This window comes from Telopea speciosissima, chromosome 3, assembly GCF_018873765.1.
Source record: "Telopea speciosissima isolate NSW1024214 ecotype Mountain lineage chromosome 3, Tspe_v1, whole genome shotgun sequence".
NCBI classification, from domain to species: domain Eukaryota; kingdom Viridiplantae; phylum Streptophyta; class Magnoliopsida; order Proteales; family Proteaceae; genus Telopea; species Telopea speciosissima.
The window spans coordinates 31,293,866-31,317,737 of NC_057918.1; the positions used below are offsets into that span (position 1 = coordinate 31,293,866).

The window sequence follows — 23,872 nt, forward strand, 5'->3', positions numbered from 1 at the left end:
TGAAGTTCTTAAGGAGGGTTAAGGCTATATCCATGCCATTCATGAGCAGTGTGTATCATGGAGGAAGGTGCACCATGCATAGCCCCAACGGTGCAAGGGACCAAGGAAGGCCCCAAGCTACTTTCAGTCATGCAGTTGGAGAAAGAGTCAAGAAGGGTGAAGACACCTACCTTGCGGCATTGCTCGAGGAAAAGGAGAACAGCCCTACGGAGGTGCTACCCAAGCCGGTCAAGAAGGTCCTTCAGGAGTTCAAGGATGTCATGCCACCTGAGCTGCCCAAGACACTTCCACCTAGGAGGGAGGTGGATCATGCAATAGAGTTGGAGCCCGGTGCCAAACCACCAGCCATGACACCTTATCGAATATCGCCGCCAGAGTTAGAGGAGCTAAGGAAGCAACTCAAAGATTTATTTGATGCTGGGGTCATTCGCCCGTCTAAGGCCCCATATGGTACTCTAGTCTTGTTCCAACGGAAGCATGATGGATCACTACAGTTGTGCATCGACTATCGGGCATTGAACTAAGGGTAAAACAATTAAAAGAACACCCTAATTTTTATGAAAAATAGTGGCAAAATCTAAACCATCCAATACAGACCGATCTGTGCCAATCCATATCAATTTTCGGGATGGTCATACCCAATCAGATACCATGCACGAAATCCATGCCAACAACCCAAGTTTAAATCCTACATCTTTTGTATTAGATAAAGAATTTGCACAAGCAAAACGAACAATCTCGGTTCGTCATTCGAGAAATTGTCAAACTGCACTCCCCCACTCTTCGGACAACAAAGGTTCACAGAGTGGATTCCATCTAAACGACTGTGAGCCATTCTCGAATGTGAGCCCGAGAGGTTCACGGAGGGGATTCCATCTAACCGTTCTCAGCTGTGAGCCATCTCTCTTCGGACCTGGGTTTCCACCATAAATGGAGAGCTTATAACCATCTAGAATGTGGTGCACCTCCTAATCTTACTGAAGAACATTTACTCTTTTTGTAACCCATTTTCATCTCCAAGGAACAATATATGGAGCAATTTTCATCGGTAAAAAAACGGAGCAACGTAACCTCACAAATTCTGTGCTTGAAACAGTATAATAACATTTTTCAGAAAAGTTTCTACACTTCTAATCTCCGCTGTCTTATAAAGATGGCCCAGATGCAATCGGACATGTAGGAATATACTGACCAGAAATAATTTCTTTGAAGTTGGCAAAACCCATGTAACAAATACATAAACTCTTGAGCAGAACATGGAAAACCAAGAAGTTCAAAATTTCGCTTTAATTACGCTCACAAAGAAACATTGAGATCCATACTCGTTAAGATATCACATAGAATTTTCAACCTAACTGAATCAAAATCCTCAAAACATATTATATATCTATCGAACTTCGAAAATACCATCCACAACGAACAAAATCAAAATAGTCTACCCCCGAAAATTGCTGCAATCAACCAGGTCAATGGCTCAAAACTGGAGTAAAAGGGCTTAGACTCTGAACCCACGACTATTCCTACGCCCTCTAGCTTTCTCAAACTTCCGGCCCTTGGAGCGAACATATGGCTTGGTGTGGCTGTGGGGCACACCTGGTGCCTTGCCAAAGTGCTTCACTGCTTCCCTTGAGTTCTTCGGGCCCCTCAGAAGAATCTACAACCAGAATGAACAGTACAACATGAGTGGAAATATATTGCATCGAGAATGAAATTAAGATAATAATCTAAGGTCCCTAGTTAAATTTTTTCCATTTTAATAATAGGAGATTATTATACTTTCAAACCGTAACCCCCCCCCCCTCTCCTTTTCCACCTGATGGAAGCAGGACTTCATCCCAAACCTCATTGTAACCAGTTGAGATACTTACTAGCTGTACTAGCCGGGTAAGCCAGCACCTTCATTCCTAGTGGAAGTTCACTCATTACAACAAAGATGAAAACCAAATGCAGACAAAACTCGTACAAGATTTAATGCCCCAAGGGTTAAAAAAATGTAAATGTGGTTGTATAATAACAGCTCAGCACATAAGCAATTCTTAAAAATAAAAAATAAAAAATCCCATTTAAAAGGCTCCGAAATAGTCTTGGCTGAGTAGGACTACTCAAAACCAGAACCACACCAATAGGCCCACCCAGACCTGACTAGTTGTAGCCCAAAACCAAACCGACCATTTACTAACAGCCAGGTCTCGGTTTGAGAGAGTGCAATAACCGGTGGCGTTGCTTTTGACCAAAGAATGAAACCTACCCGACCAATACACAAAGATATAGTACATATAATTATACTATTACTAAACTTACATCTGTATCCTTTGTTCACCTTCTCTATTTCCCTTTTATAATTTGCTTCCTTTTACTTACATCTGTATCCATTGTTCACCTTCTCCATTTTCCTTTTATAATTTGCTTCTTTTTCCTACTCTTTCCATCCGATGAAGGAATCAGCCCATCAACCCTTCCTTTGAGTTCATAGCTCTCTCAGGCGGATAAACGTAGGGTAGACTAATCGGTTCCAGTCAGTTTCAGTCGGGCCTTTACCAGTCCTACCACTTTAAACCACAAGACCAATTATCTGATTGGTCCTCAATAGACAGACCATGGCGAATCATAATCGGTCAATTCCATTACTAACCCAAAAATAACCAATACAAGTTATTTGGAGGGTGGGCTTATTTATGTACTACCCCTACTTCTCTCCTTTAAAACGCTGGTCGATGTGAGATGCAACTTCCCTTTTGCCAGTCACCACCCCATTTCCTTCATTGGTCCTATATATGGGTTCAGAGGTTCCTTAGCTTCCTAAACGACCTCACATCCAACTAGTTTCTCAAGTTCCTTACCAGATTCAATAGGCAGGCCTTATATCCAAATTAGAGCTTATGAATTGCAGATTAAATGGATCAATTCCATCCTCCATCATAGAGTTGGACAGTTGGTTAAGCTCTATAACCAGCTCTATGATGGAAGATGGAATTGATCCATTGAATCTGCAACTCATAAGCTCTAATTTGGACATAAAGCTAAGATTGCCTATTGAATCTGGTAAGGAAACATGAGATACTAGTTGGATGTGAGGTCGTTCTAGAAGCTACGAAGCAGAGGAACCTCCAAACCCACATAAGATGCATGTAGGGAACGGGATAAAGATTGGCCAAAGGGAAGCAGCATCCCACAACAACAAAGTGGTAAATGGGAGTAGGTGGTAGTATATAAATAAGGGGAACCCCCCCCCCCCCTAAGACTTGTATTGGTTATTTATGGGTCACTAGGTTTACGGATACGCCCAATACATCAAACTCATTGCCCATGGATAAAGACCGTGGCCTTAGAGGACCAATTAGATAATTGATAATTGGATAAAGGCCCCACCAAAACCAACAAGTTGACACCCCTAAGCATGACATAAACACAATACTTTAATATTGTAGAGTTGTAAGAAAATCTGTTCACGTTGATGATGAGACGTGGCTTGGCTGACTACTTTGTTCAGTCATAAACATAAGTATCATGAAATCCAGTTTTACCACATGGAAGACATTTTTTTTAAATGATTTTAGATGTTAAGAGTGTTTTCCAATGTACAACTCTCAGATTTCCAAGTTTTCCTCCATTTACATTTCCCACATCATTTCACACCCTTTGTTTCTGGCAAGTTCATAACAGAGTTAATGAGGGTGAACAATACTATTTTTAACATAAGAAAAAAGAAAAAACACATGACTGGATTCTGTTATATATATGCCTAGAATCCAACAGAAACAACATATGTGCAAATGAAGGGCTGATATTAAGGATCCAAAACATCTATCTCAAAAGGGATCCTAGGCATAATCTACTTATACAATGCCTATTCCACATCAGCATGTCCTGCACCAAAACTGTACTCATAGCTGTGTTGCAGAAATAAAAAATTGCCATGCACACAATACTTGGAAACATGTTAAACTAATTTAGGCTTCCAATGAATGAAAGTTTATTTATTCATTTTTATTTCATTTAGAGGTTATGAAAATTTATGTAATATATCACGTGAAGTTCTACGAAAAACATTAACCAAATTCAAAAGCAATTTATAGAACAGAGCATGGATGAGCTAGAAGTAGGATTTTTAACTAACCGTGTTCTGTCCCAGAGGTGCCTTCAGAGCAAGTTGATCAAAAGTGAAACATTCACCTCCAGCCTGCAGAATCCTAGATCTGGCCGTCTCCGTGAACCTTAGAGCTGTCACTTTCAAAGCAGGAACTTCATAAACTCGTGTATCATCAGTAACGCACCCAACAACCACTGCAATCTTATCTTCCTGAGAATCAGCAATCAGTTCCAATGGTTTTAGAATACATTATCCAGTAAGATACAGCAAGAAAAGAAACAAAATCTCAAAATTTGGGTTACTAATGAAAACTATCTCAAGAACTACTCCCACAAACCCAGGGAAGGGGGTTAATGTAGAGTGTAGACCAGTCACAAGTGATCACCAGTCCACTCGAGGATCGCAAGCTTCAGGTCCAACAACAGTAAATACCTCAAACGATTCTCAGATTTGCAGGAAACTTCAGAACAATAAAATAAAAAACAAGAAATCAAAGAAGGGAAGAAGAAGATAGGGTAGTGTCTCAGACTCGGGTCTCTCACCCACGAAGGAAAGAAGAAGATAGGGTAGTGTCTCAGACTCGGGTCTCTCACCCACGTTCTCTCACCAATGGCATTTCACCATACTCTCTCACAGAGCAAAACACAAAGCTATGTTTGTACTAGGCTGTAGCCCCGTACAAAGGTATATAGAGACTCAAAAAACTAAAAAGGAAGGCCTAACCTAATCCTTAACTAATAAGGTAACATAAACTAACTATGAAACTAAAATAATGAATGACACTGACTCAAAACATGACTCTAACTAAACTAATGGAGTAAATTCCGTTTTCCTACTTTCCACCCTAATTTTAGGCTCATTAAAGTGATCCATTACAAAGAAAACCCATGGGATCAAAGGACAACACCTACATAACCCAACCAAAGGCTTACTTCCATTAGTAAGCCCATTAGGTGACTTATCTGTATCAAGGGTGATCTCCTTTATTCTTTTTTAGTAACAGCAACATTAAATTTTGACAGCATATAGAAAATAACTTTGCTACTATCTCTGTAGCATCAAACTAAAAGCAAATCTGCATCGCACATCCTTCCAAGATGTAAATTTCAAAGCTGGTTGACTTTGAAAAAAGTAAAAGGCATAATTTATTGCAAATAATGTCCATGAATGAGATGATTAAATTAAATAGATAATGCTGGCATCTTAGCCAGAAGCATTACCGTGCCCAGTTGATCCACTGCTCAAGCACAATATCTCCATGCATGATTGCATTACAAACAGTTAAAATACAATGATATGAAGTACAAATTCCAATTAACTATCAAATTCAATTAAACTTCAACATATATATCTAATCTTTACTATGCTGACCCCTCTTTGATGTCAAGAAAGGGGAGAGTGGATAAAGTACAAGTTAAAAACCAACAAATTGTTTTGAGTTTATGAAACAAAGATGAGAGATCACTGAAGCTCAAAGCAAATAGAGACTCAGAGAGTGAATAAATATCAGATCTGGTTGTATATGACCATTATTCTGCTACGGAAATGATATGGGAAATAAATTCTAAGTCAAGATTATTAAAAAATTTAAAAGCAAGGATACATACAAGGGCGCTAAAATAATAAAACTACTAAGAAAATTACATCTTTACCTTCTCTTTCATGAACTCAATCAATCTCGACAGTGATAGGGGTGGCTTGTTGACCTTGCTCATGAACAACCTCTTCAGTATGACAGCATTGAATTTGCTCCCAGTTCTCCTAACCAAGAACCTGTAGAGCTGAAAACAGAAAAAATAATAAAGGAACCAAAATTTTGATGTACCCACATGCAGATTCATCCCCACCCACAAAAAAAAGGACGGAAAGAGGGTGGTAAGAAATGCCAAATCAACAGTTCTCCGCACTCCTCTAAGAGTTGATACCAGAAGATATACAATGTACAAGTACGCTGAGGTACCGAGGCTAATTTATGGCTACAAATCATCAAGGATTCAGACTTGAATGACTACTATGAATTTTATTTTCCAAAGTGAATCAAAGAGATAAAAGAAGACACGCCATAAAAAATAACAAATTTCTGTTACACGGAACACTAACCTTAACGAGAAGCTTGAGATAGATATCATCAGATTTTGGAGCCGTTCGCTTTGTTTTCTTGCTCTTGCCTCCGGCAACCAGATCTATACCCTGATGAAAAGAAATTCACAGAATTATAAAATCTTCATACACAGAGAAGGGGTGGGATAAGAAGAAGACTTTTCAGGTTTTGTTTTGTTAAAGATTAAAGTAAGTAGTGATGAATCAGTTACGCTTACCATTGTCGCCCTATGATTTAAGCTGGAGTCGAGAAGAAGAAGAAGAAGAACTAGGGATGTTCGACGTCTCGTGATATAAGCATGCGAAGTGATGATCAGCGCTAGGGTTTTGGTTTAGACTTTGAGTCATGACTAGGAATAGGGTTTCAAAAATGAGTTGGGCTACGTGTTAGAACGGCAGCCCGATTCACTGGGAAGACTGGCTTGCATTTAGGACCTGCGATAAAATAATTGGGTTGGCTTTAGTCTCTCCAATGGGCTACTTCGCCCACCGGCCCAATTCGAGGTCAAGAGCATAGTTAGCAAAAACGGAACAGTAAAAAAAATGGAATATTACGGTAAAGGTTTAAATGGTAAAAACTTACAAATGGACGGTCAAAAAAACAGAAAATGGACGGAACGGGTTTTAAATGTTATATTTCAAAAAAAAGGCAACCAAAACAACGGCATTATTCTCATATAAATTGAGGCTTTTTTATTTGAAATACAGATTTATAATTTTGGTATTTGTGCATTGACCTTGAGTTGCAGATGATATCAAGAAAAATGTAACCTTTCGAGTCATCTTTATGTTGGTGAAAGAATCAATTCGATCAGAGTTTGGGAGATATAGATATGGTCACTTAAGTCTAAGGTCTTAAAACACCCCAAAAAATTTGAAACGTTTATTAAACACGTTTAAAACGGGAATGCTTGTCGTTTGCAGTTTTTTCTCGTATGTTTCCCAAAACATGTTTAAAATGTAAAAAAGGGGAACACGTTTTTGCTAACAGAGGTCAAGAGTGTATGAACACTGTATATATTGTTAGTTTATCGAAAGTTAGTGGCATACTCAATCCTCTTCTTTTTCATTTATAAAGTTTTATTCTTTCACTTTATTTTCAAACCTTTATTTTGTTGCTCATTAGTTCAATTTGGATTGAAACTTGACATGTGAGCAGAAGGCTTGGGGTCTAATTGTCCACAAATTTTCAACTTCACCCTACTTGTGGACATGACTGATATTTTTGTTGTCCACATATGCTATAATGGTTGAGTCATCCAACAAAACCATCCATTGCTTGGTTAGTTAGTCGGTAGCTTGCCGGTTGAGCGCATGCCCCTAGATTTACACAAGAATAGTTTTCTATCAGAACATTTCTTTTTCTATGATGTGTTCCTAAACTGAAAATGACATTTTTTTTTCTCTAATAGTGTAAGTAAGAAACTTCATCCTTTATATATAATCAATTAAATGTACTTGTCATATTTTATTCTCCTCTTTATAAAATTTATGGGAAAATTTTCTTGTACTTGGGGAGCAGGGTGTGCCCAAACACATGAGGGGTGGGCGAAATGACTGGCCTATTTGATATATTTTATGTATATTACTTATTTATAGTGTTTTATGTTTCAAAACTGTATTTCACATATATTTTAAACATTTCTACGTATCTTTAATGTATCTCGTATCTCTCAGATACGATATCCAATACCAATACTTTAAACCTTGATTGTAGTTCCGTTGGCTTCTCTTAACCTTCCCCCTTGATAGAATGATAGTTGTAGTTGACCTATGGGTCCCTCCGCTTACTCACTAGTCACAATTCTCAAGGGTTTTAAAACCTCCCCTTACTCTCTAAGGGGATTTATGTTGCAAGTAAGGAATCAGAGGACAAATGCACTTTTTGGCAATTGCTAACATCATAGACCAGAGGGTGAAGGAAAAGATCAAATTCTTCCTTCATCTGTACGGAAGAGTTGCCCCTCCAGATGAAAACTTCATGGACATTGGAGCAACTGTTGTGAAGAGCAACACTACTACTGCCATGGTTATTGGTTGTTCCTTCCTGCAGAAATGCTGTTTTTTTATTCTCATATTCTTTCTGATTATTGCAGCTTCCGTTGTTGCTATCACTTTCATTATCATCTTTATTTTAAAGCCCAGGAAGCCTACTTTCACACTCCAAAGTCTAACAAAGGATTCATTTAAGCTTGATGTTTCCTCCGGCGGTGGCTCCTCCTCCTCCAACGATGTCTATTTGTCGGTAATGGCGTCTTTGACAATGAATGCTCAAAATCCTAACAAGTTCAGCCTAAGCTACAGTTCTTCACAGCTGAGTGTTCTGCACAAGGGGACTAGTAGTAGTAGTTCTACTACTACTACTCCATTAATAGGAACAATTGAAATTCCAGAGTTTTACCAACCAGCTCATAGCAGCAATGTAAGTGTGCAGGCACAGCTTGTGTTGGACCATGTGAGCATCAACCAAATTACACTTCAAGATGTTGAAGAAGACTCTTCTTCAAGCTCTGGGAATGGAAGAAACAATTATCTCTCTTTGAGTGTTGTTGGTGATGTTAGATCACAAGTCCGGATACTAGATATCACATTGCCAACAATCAAGGTTTATTACTACCCAATTAAGCTTCCATTGACAAAAATTAAATGCCCATGCATGCCTTTTAGCATCTCATTGAATCCAAATTGCAAATTCATTCATTCACTAGCTAGCTTCCCTCCATTTTCATTCTGAACTTTAACATTTGCCTCTCTCTCTCTCTCTCTCTCTCTCTCTCTCTTTGATTTAAAATAGTTTTCTTTTGGTAGGTTGCCATAGACTGCAAAGTGAATGTTGATTACCAGATGTTAATATTCTACAGTGCAGTTTACTCTATGAGAAGGTACCAGAGGGTATGTGTAACTTTTCCAATCCATTGTAATCTCACTAAACTAACCGGTGTTGTGCCTCGGCGTGTACCTGCGCCCAGACACAGCCCAGCGCACCTCTGCTCCTTTCCGTCTTTCCAGAGGGGTACGTCGGTCTTTTCGTGCTGGACTGTGTTTGGGCGATATTTCTACCATATAGTATGTTGGAAGGGGCTGAAATTTAGTAGACCTTTAGACCCCAAGGTTCTCCCCTGCTCATTAGCCAATGGAGTTTGCCACATGGCAAAATGAATCACCAAAAACCTAAGAATGATGGATGGTTTGGACAGGCTATGTTAAATTTCAGGCTCAATTTCAACCATTGACCTCTATTGGCAATTGGCATGTATCCCCATATACATCCATGCTCGCTTACTGTACTCCAATCACTACTGTGCACTCTTCTATAGCCCTAGATTTTCTTAGCTTTATTTTTACTCATTTTCAAATTTCATTTGAGTTGGAACTTGAAATGTGAACAGAAACCTAAAGATCCACCTATCCACAAAATTTAGGCCCCCTCCTATCATGCCCATGGCAAAACAAGTGACCATGAAGAGCTCTCTCTCTCTCTCTCTCCAACTGCAGTGAAGTCAGCTCTCTTATTATTATCGTAAGGAGCTCGCACCAATCTGATACAATTGTATTGGGTATGTTTTCTTGCAGGATTCAATCTCTACGAACCCTCCATCCTTCTCCAGTGAGTGCTCGTGGGCGGTCTGCATATGAAAAGCTTCAATGTAATTTTATCAGGATGGTCAGTTCGTAGTTAGTACCTAAATGTCTAATCCTGGAATCCAGCAGAAGCGAAAGGACTTGAGAATCTTTCCTTTTTCATCCGTAAAGCTCCTATATACTCAAATTCTTCATTGACAATTTTATCTTCTAATGGCTGTAGAAGGTAAAGCAACAGATGGATGTGACCCAAATGGAATATTGCATTACTCTACATTACGACTAACTTATTTACGACAGTAGAAACTTCATTCATGTCTTGAATCTCTGCATATCAAAATCAATGTTCTCATTAAAAAAACAATACATCTCTCTCTCTCTCTCTCTCTCTCTCTCTCTCTCTCTCTCAAGTTTGTTACAATTTCATATCAGTCATATGGGGGTAGATCCAACATCAATTATGAAATTGATTTGATGAAAATTGATATGATCTTGGGTTTCCTCACCTTGGAATCGGGTCTATGGGGATTGTCATCAAGGGCTTGTGAATCAAGGACTCAATGACACCACCACCCTGTGTAACATAACATGAATCGTCCTTATCAATCTTTAATTTCCATACAGAAAAGAATATCAGATTCGCAAAGTGGGTAATTCAATCTAGGTACAGGCAAAGCAGAGCAGGAACTCCATGATCCGAATTGGCTTTCTAATGTTGATGAATAGGTAACAGGAGTACAATAAGGCAACATTTATAATGTTAAAGAACTTTATTAAGATGGAAGAGCATCATACAGAAACTGGGGAAGCACTCAGACTTCCAAATACATGCATGCACACACAACACCATCCAACAGATCCATTCTCTAAAAGACAAAAAGTCAACAAACATGCCGCAGGAGTGAAAAAAAGTATATCTCTTCACCTCTCTTCGCTAGCTCATCTGCTAATATAATGAGAACTGAGATCCTCCCAAAAAGGAAGAGGCCCTAACCAGCCTTTTGAACAAGATGAAATGTATACAAATGGGGGATCCTTGGAAGAAGACAACAAACCAATCAAGGTATCTTGACCTTTAATGGCTGAAAACAGAGATAAATTGATAAATTGAACCATTATATATCAATAAAACAGCGAGGTACTATTTGTTTCATCATCTGCCGTAGTACGATTAACAATAACAAACTTATTCTGTACAATTTATTTAATAAATTGGGTCACCTTCTCATAGGAACAGGAATATGAGAAGACATAATAAATTTGACACACACAGCAGCATTTTTTCCCTTTTTTTTTTGGGAGGGGGATGGGGGGTGGGTGGATGAACATAGAGCATTGATCTACACAGATCATTACTTAAGACATTGAAAATTATGTACAATGAGACCCCTGAAAGAGCTGGCTAATTTTGTAACTTCGAGTAAAGGTCTTTAAGAGCAGCATACAATGGTACAGCCGCCTTTGGTCTATCCACTGTCCCAAGCAGAATGTCGGCTGTTGTGAGATAAGGATCACCATAAAAGTGTAGGTTGGTATCCATCCGTGTTGTGACTACATTACCTTCCAGTGAAACTCCCACAAATGCACCTGTTCCATTTGCACAATAACAAGTTATCAGCTTTTCCCAACAGTAATAAGGTCTTAACCCCCCCCCCCCTTTTATTTCCTTTTTTAACAAGTATTATATTGTTGTCCTTACGGGAACCCTAGCCTATCCCTGCAAAACATATATAATACAGAAAATTACATAAAATACAACAGAAACCCAAAACAGAGATGTCAACTTCCCACAAAGGCAGAACATTTCCAAAACATCTGGCAAAGGATGTTCTTTTATTTTAATGGTGAAACTCTTACTTCTGTTCAAAACAATGGGGTATAATGACAGTAGACCATAGTATATAATTCAGAACCATCAATTACATACCCCCCTAATATCTACAGAGCTAATGCCAAATCCAAGCCAATAATCCTAGCAGCACTTCTTTACAATAATCATGAAATAAATGAAACTAGACGCCAGGTTTTCTGTTGATAAACAGCAGGTTTGAATCTGGTCAGCAATACCTGGCATCATTGCTGACCCCTCAAACAGTTCCATTTGTTATTCCTAGTCAGATGCTTGTCACAATGTAAGTATCAGCACAACAGCCCTCTGTCAAACGGCAAAGACGGTTGTCTTATTTTCACTTACGTTAATTTAAAAACGGCAAAAGGTTATATGTAACATATAACCATGCGATGGAGACAATAGAGGGGGTCGAAATGACCAACCAACCCCCCTATTTCACGAAACGTTTGATTGCCATGAGCAATTGTGCATGAACCCCTTCCCCTTAAAAATCAAGAGAAAATCAGAAGAATTCAAGGGCGACTATTTGTGGGAGGAAATTTTTGTTAAGTTATGGTTGTAATACCACAGGGGTATAATTGTGTGTCCTTGTGGCAGTGAGTTTTTTGGTATATTTTATATTCTTATTCTTATTAGCTAGTCATACTTGTTTTATCTGTAACGTTGTCCGACTTCTATTACTGCAAGGACTGAAGGGTATCCTAATCCTTGCAGCTTTGTACCTATGTTGCTATATTTAATTCATAAAAACCCTAGTTTGATTATTGTACGGAAACAAACTTGGGTTTCCTTCTTCCAGTCTACATGCAACAGTAAGTCTATGATGATATTTACTTGCAAGGATTGAACTCCATCTCATTAGCTGCTGCCGATACTCTGATTTCTCTGGAATTATTTGGGTGAAGTTTGATCTATCTACATCGGCACTCTTATCCAGCAGATCACTCCAATTTCATACGGCAACAATATTGCCCCCAAGGTAAGGAAGACTCTATTCTACTTTGAGGTTAATCTCAGCCTCTAAACGATTGAAGCTTCTCATCTCCTCTTGCTGGCAGAACCCAGTGTTTCATGGAAGGACCAAGCATATTGAAGTTGATTGTCACTTTGTGAGGAATGCAGTTATGAAGAAATTGATTGATACTCCTTATGTCACTTCAGCATATTAGTTGGGTGATATGTTTACCAAGCCTCTGTTTAGTCCCACTTTCTGGAAGGGTTTCTCCAAGCTGGGCATGGGTAATTTGTATGCTCCAGCTTGAGGGGGAGTGTTAAGTTATAGTTGCAATACCGCAGGGATATTAGTGTTTTGGTCTATTTTATATTCTTAGTCTTATTAGCTAGTCGTACTCTACTTGTTTTAGTTTGTAACTTTATTAGACTTCTATTACTGCAAAGAGCCAAAGACTGAAGGGTATCCTAGTCCTTGCCGCTTTGTACTTACGTGGACATATATAATAATGTTGGGGGGACTGCTATTGTTTTGGTGTTTCTACTTGTGGTGTTGTTTCAATTAATAATACATTGTTGGACAAAGGGCTAGGGCAACAATGAACAAAAGCAATGAACAAATGGCTAAATCCAGACGATGCCCTATGAAAATGATTATCTGGGTCTACCATGTCAGCCCTTCCAAATGGCCAAAAAACCTATAAACAATAGGTATCAAGCTCGAAATGTCACAACACCAATTCAATCATTTTTTTTTACACTAAATCCCTAAAATTGATTAAAAAAAAAGTTTCAGAATAATATACCTTTGCTGCAACTATAACTATAGCAAATGCCAGACCCTCTATCTCCAGCTCGAATATCTGCTTCCAATACTCTCCCCACAGGTCCTGCTGCAGCACTGCAACCAGCTCCAAGAGAAAAATGCATGCGGCTACAAAATGTCTTCACAGCTTTAGAATCATGGAGCACAATTATGAAGTCTGTGAGCTCCCCCCCAATCTGCACTCCAGCAAGTAAAAGACACCAGTTAAACACATTTAATTTCTAACCAAGAGTTTGAGATTCTCTAGTGGATACTTACTGATCTCTTTTAAAGCAGCAAGCTGGACAACTAATTTTTGTTTTTCGATGCTCTTGTTAAAGAATCATAGTAATCTTTACTTTTCAGTAAAAAAATGTTTCCTTGTCAAGGAGAATATATCAAGTGAGTCCCTCCCCCCTCCCCAACGTTAATGTTAGGAACTTCAGTTTCACATATTGTACAATTACACATCAATTTCAAAGCATCCAACCAATAGGCAGCCTCCTGGGTGCATTCTAATAAGGAAAAAAGTGCAAGATGATCATTTCACAACATATCAGTCAGCAAAAATATCAGATCTATCAGAATTTCTTGTCACTATGATTCTGGATGATGCATTCTATTGCAACACAAGCTGTTGTCTCCTGATGAATGATAAGGGATGAAGTGACATACACCATGCACATCATAAGGAGTGAGCATGAAGCTTTAAGCTTTATTGGAAACGATAAAAAGTTCAGATATTCCGGAGAAACATGACACAGAAAAATGTAGGGACAGCACAAAATTTGCAACTAGGAAAAAAAAAACTGGTCAAGGAAAACAACACAACCGCATGGAATTCACCCACAAAGTTGGAATAAGTACAGAAACAGAAAACCATCAGTAACCAATAATAAGAGCAATATAAGTTAACAGCAAATCTTAACAAGGAAATATGATAGATTATATTGAAGAATAACCAAGAGAAGTTAGTTGGAGTCGTCCAAGCTAGGGTGGGGATATTGTCTCCCACGAGTTACAAGAGCTGCTAAAAAATTGTCTCAACAAATGAAATGACAACTGATGGCAGAACCCCCCCCCCCCCCTCTCAATGCTCAAACAAATCATAGATTCAAAACAGCAACTAAAATTCTAATATCTAAAATCTCAAATTTACCACATATTCTCCATTTGCCTATCAAGTAAAGCAGGCTCGATGAAAATCTGCCAGTAGTACTTAATATAAGCTACTCTAGAATGACAGTAAGAAAGACCAAATCATATCTGACTGACTCTTTAGCCTTTACCTCCTGTGTCATACCATCAGTATGAAATATACAAGTCTCCCATCCAGACCAATTCCACCATATGAAAGTAGAGACGGAAATAAAAAATAAAAAAAGGCAAATATACAGATGAAACCATGCAGAATCCATAAATTCCCATGTGTTATTCCCAAAAATGACACTCCTCTACCACTGATTCATTCCCTTTTTTAGTTGAATGCATTTGTCTTCTTTATACGCAACTACCCAAGAGAGGAGGTTGGAACTTGGATAGTGGAAGATGACAAGTATTATTAATCCTTGCATGCTAACCAGAATGGGTTAATCTTGTTGTCATCACGTTGGTGGCACATGAATTGAACCATGTCCACTCATTCTGTCACATGGCCTGCTAAGATGGGGTTGAACTTTTGGGGTCGGGCGGACACCAAGGTTCCCTGCTCACATGCCGAGTTTCAGCCCAATAAAAGTTGGCAACATGGCAAAACAAGCCATTAAAAAATTCAGGAGTACAAAGGAGTGAACAGCACAATGAGTGGAGTGAATGGACATACATGGGATAGTAAATGATTGAATTTGGGACTGAAATTTAAAACATTGTCAATCCAAATTATTCCCTAGATATCCAATGGTCGCATTTGTCACATCATACTTCCACATGGAAAAATATGTGGTCATGGTTGGAATTCATTTGTTCGCGCATAGTGACAAAAAAATTTCCCCAACGAAAATATGGTTATTATCCTCCTAAAATAGACTCCTAATCAAAAGAAAAGAGAAAAAAAATATTAGAGACAGGGAGAAATAAAATCAATTGAAACATGCCAAGACAATGCATCTGAACGCCTATAAACATGCTGTTTCGGAATCCCTAGTCTTATCTAAATACTCAATGCACTTTAGTGATGTTTTGCATGCATATACATTTATGTCGAGGAATTCAAAACTCCAAAAAGTTACAATCATGCAATTCGCAATGCAACAAAAAGGATATTTCCATTTCCAGAAGGGAAAAGAGAACCAAAACAATAACAGAGTACGGGGAAAAGCGACATCAACAAGCCATTAAGAATATATATCAATAGAGTATAAGGTCTACTGATCTGAAAGTAATTTTACCTGTGCACCCCATCCTAAACCAAGAGAGCATATGGCAGATGGTGCAGACCATGACCCATCAGACCTTCGAGCAACAACCAAACCAGTCCCCAGTTTGTAAGTAAGAAGCATGCCAGCTTTAGCAACTGTAATAATTGCCAAGCCTTTAGCTCCTTTCAGAACTGCATATGGTATTGATCTCTCAGGGTTTAATCGAGAAACCTGTCAATTTCAAGAATCACATTGTGAGGGAAAATTATGACAACCGCAATAATTTGAATCAAATACTAGCTAGACCAAGCTGACCCAGTTTGGCTGAGTTCCGAGTAAGATGCAATTAATGACCCCAACCAAGAACTTATGCCGTAACGTGATTAATCAGAAGCAATGATGCAGCAGCAAACCATGGCCATTAGTTGGTATCACCTTGCTTCCAGGCCCCCTGATGCAAATAAGTCACATAATAGGCTTATTTTATTGTAAATAAGCCTTGGGTGGGTTATGTATGCATTGGCCTTTGATTTCATGTGTTTTCTTTGTAATGGGCCCCACTTTAATGGGCCTAAAATGTGGGTACAAGGAAGGCATTCCGGATTAGGCTTAGTAGTAGCTTGTTTTCATATTGCCTAGGTTTATTTAAGAGTCCTTTAATATTTCTAATAGCCACTAGAGTATCTCCTTGTTTTTAGTATTTGTCTTTTTGAATTCCAAGGCAGCATTAAGTGCCTTCCATTATCAGTTTTCAAAGTCTTGTTTGTAGTTCCTATGTCTTGGGACCAGCTTTCTAGGTCTTAGGGATAGTTTCAATGTCTAGGAATTGTTCGCTATGTATGGGGAATTCCAAAGAGGTTATGGAATTCTAAGGGTCTCTTTAATGTTATTTTGTTGTATTCAAGATTTCTATCTCTATATAATGCAAGTCCTGGCTGCTCTCAAAGGCAACCATGAATTAAAAACAAAAAAACTCTCTTTGAAAACTTTTTCTTGTGAACTCAAGTGGGATAAAGGTGGGACTCCTTCAATTGTGACCTCGGTGGGACTGGGTTGGACAACTCGTGGGACTCTAGGCTACCACCTATATATATTCATCTTCAACTATCATCATCCTCATCATCTCCATCATCCATTCTCTACAACCACCCTCCATCAACCTCCATCATACCTACCCATAACCCACTCAAACCAGATTCAAATCAGAATTCTCTTCCAGATTCGATCTTGGCTTGCTTACCCTCTCGGGCATCACCCCCACCAACGCCTTGGGTCACCTAGACGGCATGACAACTATGCCTATGGAAATTATAGGCCATCGGCTTGGTATTTTTTGGTTTTCTACTGTAATGGGCCAGGCCGATTCTACGAGCTCAAATATGAGGGATTTGAGGCCTATACAAAATTATGAGTTTTTTTCTGGTTTCTTAGACTTCCTATTTTTAAGAGTTTTAGTTGTAATGGAACTTCTCCTTAGTCCACACATGGGAGAGTTTCCTATTTCAGTTTTTCCTTAGTTCTATTAAACAAAAAAAGAGAGAAGTGGCTACACAACTCCCCCACGTTTTTGAGATTTAAACATAGCTTTTGCTTGTTAGTTCAGTGAGATTCAAAGCACCTTTGCAGTGAGATGCAGTGAAGCCCTTGTTGGGATGTCAAGTTGGACTGGTGAAATGCTAGTTAAGATCTAGGTGAGAGGCCTAGTTGCTAGTTCATATCTTCCCTTCTTATCCTCTTCTTCTCAAATCAACCAAGGTCAGCCGGTCAGGTTTATACTTTCACTTCTTGGTTGCACATACCAGTTTTCAGTTTCTTTTTTGCTTTGCTAATTTGCTACCTTAATAACTAACTATTGTTAGTTTCTTCTCAGTCTCAAACCAGGTTTCTACCGCTGATATATCAGTCAACTCAACCCATCGATTTCAAGTTTTGTTGGCAGTTTTCTGCTATGTTTGAGTTCTGTTGCAGCAGCACTTCTTCTTTGTTTCTATTTTCTTTTAGTTACTAACTGCTGATACACTGCTATTTCTGTTCATCTTAGTTTCAAAATTTGAACTTTGTTTTTATTTTGAGTTTGACTTGCTATTTCTTTGTTCCTCCTTGCTATTTTCTGTTAGTTGCTAAATCTGGTCACTCTTTTGACGGCTTGCTCTTATTAAGACTACCCCATATATTCAAATCTGACCATTAGACCAACATAAGATTTAACAAACTTGTTCTCCTGGACAAATAGACCATTCAACCAGAATTTCATGCATATCTGAGTTGTTTAAATAGAGTTATCTGGCTTTCTCTCAGTTAAGGGTTTGTCCCTATACCTGTGATCCTGTTGCAACTTGCAAGCTGATCTCCCACTGGACTTACCTGATTTAAGATTAGCACTGAAGTAAGTTGATATCAAGCTTTTGGGAGCATAGTTGTCAAGGGGACGCATAGGCATCCAGGCACTTGTCAATGAGCTGAGCGGTTTAACACCAAATGTGTTTCACAAAAGGCATATGCCTTGTATCTCTAAGCATCGCCTAGGCATCTGATTTGGCGCCTTGGTCCGCTTTGGGTATTGGGTACACACTTTTGTTTACAAACCATTTTTATTTTTATTTTTTATAGGGGAAAGGTTTTGTACACGGTCGTGTAAACCGTGTACGAAACTTTCCCCCCCCCCCTCCACCAAAAAAAGATGAAACTTCCCCCCCCCAAAAAAAAAAAACTTTTTTTTCTTTTTTGTTAAATTCAACTTGTGGGTCCCATGCCTCCTTCCTTCAGTCTTCTTCTTAGAAGGCGACGACGGACACACCGCCCCATCCCTTCTTCTTCTTCCTCTTACTAGTTTGTCTGGTATCTCCAGTGCCCTACCTTCAAGTAGTACAAACATGGGGTTTGACATACTTATTTTGCAGGGAAAAGGATTTTCTGTGATACTATCTGATATGTACCCCCTTGTTTCTGGAAATACAACTAAAGACGCTGCTTTATCTGTTGAGTTGGGGATGCGGGCCTTAGATTTGGCCATTGGCAGAGCTTCACATGGACAATAGTAATGCTGAGGAGTTCGATGGTTCCAGTTCTGGCGTAGATGAGAATGGCATTCTGAAACCTGGGGGAAATCTTGCAGTTAAGCTTCTTGAAAGTGAAGATGTTAAAGGGGCTAGCTATTAAACGTTGCATATAATCATGTTAGTCTGTGTTTTCATGTCGTTCTTACCTTCATCTGGTCTTGCACCTAGCAGACTTCAGCCAAATCTGTAAACCACTTTTCAAAAAGGCATCATGGTTAAGACCCAAAGCAACAAGGTCTTCTTCTAGAGAGAGATATTTGATTTGTCAAGGTTTGCGGTAAGGAATTGTGGCAATCAAACTGAGCCTATGTTTGGATTCATTTTACGAGATTTTGGAGGCTAAATATCAATGACATGCAATCAAGATCATAAAAAAGACCTATCATCTCAAAAAGTCTAGGCTGGACATTTTTGTAGTAGTGAATACACAAGGAGATGGTTGCTGTGTACCAAAACTTGGACTATGTCAGAGAGCATAACCTGCATAACTTTTAAATTCCTATCTTCCATTGCCACCCAAAGAGAATAAGAGAAGAATTTTCATGGCATTGGATTGTCAATTTAAATGAAAGAGACTTCCCATTTCCAATATCCCTGGCTGTTCACTAAAAAAACTCGAAAGGGGGAAAAAAGGATCCTAACTTGGTTGAAGATAAAAATTCTCTTATGTATATTTACACCATAACATCCTATAAAAAGGAACTACTAATTGAAAACAAAAAAACCTTTTTCAAAGAATTTTGAGGATAAAAATGGTTTGGCTGGGCTTGCTGTGGGTGGGTTGCAGAGAAGAGAGGGGAGGTGGCGATGACAAGGGAGGGAGAAAAATTGGGAGAGCAAGGGAGGGGGCAAATGACGGTGGCGGTGGCGGTGGCAGTGGTGTTGGTGGTGAAGGCCGATTTGCTGGGAATAAGTGGGATAGGGTTGCGGGGAGAGGGAGTGGTTGCAGACGATCGTTCATCAGAAGAAGATGAAGAGGAAGGAGAACGAGAACGAGACGAAGAAAGAAGAGTGGGGCCAATAAAAAATAAAAAGAATCTTTTTTTTTTTGGGGGGGGGGGGAAGTTTCATCTTTTTTTGGTGGAGGGGGGAAAAGTTTCGTACATGGTTTACACGACCGTGTACAAAAACTTTCCCCTTTTTTATATAAATTGATTCTTTTGTTAAATTTTTCTGTTGGCTTATGTCTAGGTTATTAATGCGAGAAGCATGGAATAATTATGTTATTAAAAAAAAAAAAAAACCTAACCTAAATCGAGTTCATAACCTAACCTAAATCGAGTTCATCCCATTGATTCATCCTCATCTCCATTCACATTGTGGCTACGCAAAAGAGAGCCCCACCTCAACTGTGTGACACCCTCTGAAAAAAAATAATTTGTGGCCAACCATGTGTATGATCTTTTCCCCATCTGTCACTATGTTGACTTTCTCAGGTCAAGCACCCCACAAAAAAAATTTGCCTCTTTTTTGCCATGTAATGAGCTCCCTCTAGCCAAGAACTCACTACATGAGCAGAGGGTAATTTAACAACATGTCCACAGCTTCTCACGTGACAAGCAAGATATCATATGACAGTATGGTTCACTCAGCCAAGGGCCAATACTAAATCAGTTCTTTAATGGCAATGCATAGTTCAGAATTTTCCTTTGAAGATGAAAGGCCCTAGGGGCATTGCCCAGTTGCCTAGACTACTCAGCTAAAACTGTAAATTAAAGAAAAGAGAACTCGGTGGGCAGAAAAAGCGCACCTGGCAGTAGCTCCTCAGAGTATTAGATGACTTATATATCTCATGTTCCATGGATAAACCCACCGGCAGATTTAACCACCCTCTTGTACAAGTCCAGTCCATCACATCATGCTTTGCAACTTGGACAGCATTGCTGATGGAATTGATTAATATCCCTTGTAATGGATCCAGCCGATCATAGCATGTATCGCACACCCTTTGAGGATTTCTTTCCCTGAATTTAATGGGCAACAAACATCTCCCCATTGTGCATGCTCTACAAAAAATCCCTCCACAAAACCGACAATGATGTCTTCCTCGTGTAAGGGCTGTAAAAGGAGCATTACATTGCATGCAAACAGTTGTAGAACTGTCTGGAAGCCACTCTGGAGAATCAGCCTCCAAGACCTCTTTGTATGCACTATAGTTGATCCCATTAGGCTCAAGAAGTGGTGGCGCACTCGGGATGTAGACTGAAGCATGCAAGACACTGTCTCCATTCTTTCCCGAACCCAGAAATGATACATTCGTACTAGAGGCCCTATGCTCATCCGAATCCGCTGATCCTTTATTCCGGCCCATAACAATTGCAAGTATCCCACTCAACACATTTTTTAAGTTGACATCTGGAACCACGTTAGGCTGTACATAGTTATAGCGATCATCACTTGAATCATATCCTCCATCAAGAAAATCATCGGATTCAATGACAGACGGATATGGGTACTCTTGTTTAAAGGACCTAAAGGCTGTGGAGCAAGTATTTTGGCCTCCAGGCACAGCCCAGGCAGCATCATCGTAGCCGTCATCAAATTGATACTTGGTATTATCGTTTTCCAGTTTAGAAAGTGAAGAATATGAAACCCTTGCCTCCGGTGTTGCCATGTGTCATGCAACGTGCAATTAAGAATCAGATAATACAATAGTTTCTACTGCACAGATCCCTGCCAAACAGTCGAGGAGATGCACAGCGAAAGGAGATAACGACTCAAGAGCTTCTTTCTCCCTGTTCTTTGTTGCTGGGGGAAAATCATTACCCAAAAGAACAAAAACAAATAATTAGTTATATAAATTGAACATATTATTTCCGCAAGGTATGATAATTGTAGCAGAGTTTTCTAATATAATATTTGCGTCCAGAAAGTGCAAAAATCAGCAGATGGTGAATTTGACTAACAAAAAACAAAACCCTAGTACCATGAGAGCACATCCAAGTAATAGATAGAAATCACCGCAGAAAATCAGCAGAAATCAAGTTAAGATCTTAAGTTATGAATTAAACTCGCATAAATTAAATTATACGAAGAAGAAGACGACCAATTCGATAGAATTACTTCAGTAGTTAATGATTTCTCCATTGATTCAATACCTTCAGTAGCATTAAACCGTCCAATTAGATACTAAAAGCGATTATGAAGCGCATATATCGATTTTAGCGGTGAATAAGATGAACAAAATCGATTCTAATCAAATCATAACGTGGATTTCAAAAAAAAAAAATTTAAAAACTAGGGTAGACCAAATGAATCGAATTCGAACCTCAGAACCACTATAATCGTCTTCTGAACGAAAGGAAGCACGAAAAACAAAGGCAATCGATTTCTCCAGAGCCCGCAGGTGACGAGAAGGGGAAGATGAAGATTACTTCTTCCGTAATTTTGCAGGAAACATAGGAAGAATCACAGGGATACGTGACAATCAGGTTAAAGAAGCGCAATCTATAGACCTCCCTACGCGCAAATCTAATTATCTATCCTAAGTTGAAATACCAAAAATACCCATCCTCTCACTGTAGGGGTTTAGTGACTTTTATGTCTGGTTTTGGTATTTCCAAGTTGTCATAGCGTGGTGAATTTTTCTCTTCTTTTGGGAAGGCATAACCATTTAACATTTTTTTGGAAAGGAAAACGTACACACAGCCTCTTTTTTTTTTTTTGGTTTCTTTTTCATTTTTTTTAAACATGTGGAACACATGAGATCAAAATTGCAAAGATCCTAGATGGATAGTGAATTCTGGCTACAGAGTCAGCCACACGCCACACTGTTACAAACTCTGGGAATATACTTAAAAGGGACAATTCTAAAAGTAAATCACCCAACAGTCTTATTTTTTTTTTTTTTTGTAGAAACTCAACAGTCTTATTCAACCTATCAATTATTGCAACTGCATTGGCCGCTATACACCTATACCCTTTCTCTATCTCCCCTCAATCTAGATCCTCTATCGCGTGCTGCCCAACAGCCGTGCTGTGTAGACATAGGGTTGTATGCAATGATCACCTTACCCCCATTCGGGCATAGGGGTAAGGTGGTCATTGCATGCGGCCCTGTGTCTGCACAATATGGGGCCGTTGGGGCAGCAGTGCAGCATGTTGTAGAGGATCTAGATCCCCCCTCCCCTCTCCATCGAGAAATAGGGGATGATATACACAACATTTTATTGATCAGTAGATCCTTCTCGCTACATCTTAATCATGATTGGTTGAACGGTTGAAATATAAAAGAAGGAATAATTATCATCTCCAATTCCTTCAATTCCTTTAACAGGGGGGAGGGGACCCCATCTTGGTCAGTATTTTCGAACAAGGGGGTAAGATGGTAATTTCCACCCCCATGTGAAAAATTGGAAGAGTTGAAGAGGACAAAGAATTGGAGGGAATAACGACTCATAAAGAAGGGATCCAACAATCAATAAAATGTTAACGTGTAAACTTCTATTACACACTTCTAGGTTGTTAATCCCTCTCCCAAAAGGAAATTGAAAAACATAAATAAATCAAATTTTGAATAGTTCTATAACTTCGAAGACAAGGAAACATGCAATTTAAGGTGACCAATACAGAGAGTTTTCCAATTAGCCATGCCACATGGCAAAATCAAAGTGCTTGAATTACATATCATCTAATTTTTGGGAAAATTTCACGTACCTCCCCTAAGGTTTGCCTTAATTACATTTTTACCCATGAGTTTTGGAAAATTTCACATAATTCACCTAAGATTTGCCTTAATTATACTTTCATCCATGAGATTTGAAAATTTGCACATAATTCTCCTAAGATTTGCCTTAATTATACTTTCACTTATGAGGTTTGAAAATTTTCACGTACCTCCCCTAACGGTTGCCTTAAGTACACTTTCACCCGTGAACTTTGAAAATTTTTACACGCCTTCCCTGAGGTTCAAACTAAGTAACAAAAACACCGAATCCGTTAACTAGAGAGAAGTTGAATGGACGGACTCTGATTTGGCCGTCATTCATGGAGAGGAGAGAAGTTGAATGGAGGAGAATTTGGATTTAAATATTTTGAGGTTAATTTGTGGGGGTTTTGATTTGGACTGTCAGACTC

The 23,872-nt window shown here is 39.0% G+C and overlaps 2 protein-coding genes across 2 annotated transcripts; both read right to left on the bottom strand.

The window, feature by feature from the left end:
• Positions 1-1,439: 1,439 nt before the first annotated feature.
• Positions 1,440-6,445, bottom strand: LOC122654722 (60S ribosomal protein L18-2-like). Its single transcript, XM_043848945.1, has 5 exons — positions 6,409-6,445; positions 6,191-6,280; positions 5,743-5,871; positions 4,118-4,300; positions 1,440-1,654 (listed from the first exon to the last, which is right to left on the bottom strand). Exons 1-5 carry the CDS (start codon positions 6,409-6,411, stop codon positions 1,496-1,498), a joined length of 564 nt encoding a protein of 187 aa, XP_043704880.1. The 5' UTR covers positions 6,412-6,445; the 3' UTR covers positions 1,440-1,495.
• LOC122654721 lies at positions 2,280-22,218 on the bottom strand. Its single transcript, XM_043848944.1, has 7 exons — positions 22,065-22,218; positions 20,547-21,544; positions 15,768-15,968; positions 13,382-13,577; positions 11,129-11,359; positions 2,806-2,808; positions 2,280-2,291 (listed from the first exon to the last, which is right to left on the bottom strand). Exons 2-5 carry the CDS (start codon positions 21,408-21,410, stop codon positions 11,175-11,177), a joined length of 1,446 nt encoding a protein of 481 aa, XP_043704879.1. The 5' UTR covers positions 21,411-21,544; positions 22,065-22,218; the 3' UTR covers positions 2,280-2,291; positions 2,806-2,808; positions 11,129-11,174.
• Between the last annotated feature and the right edge of the window lie 1,654 nt (positions 22,219-23,872).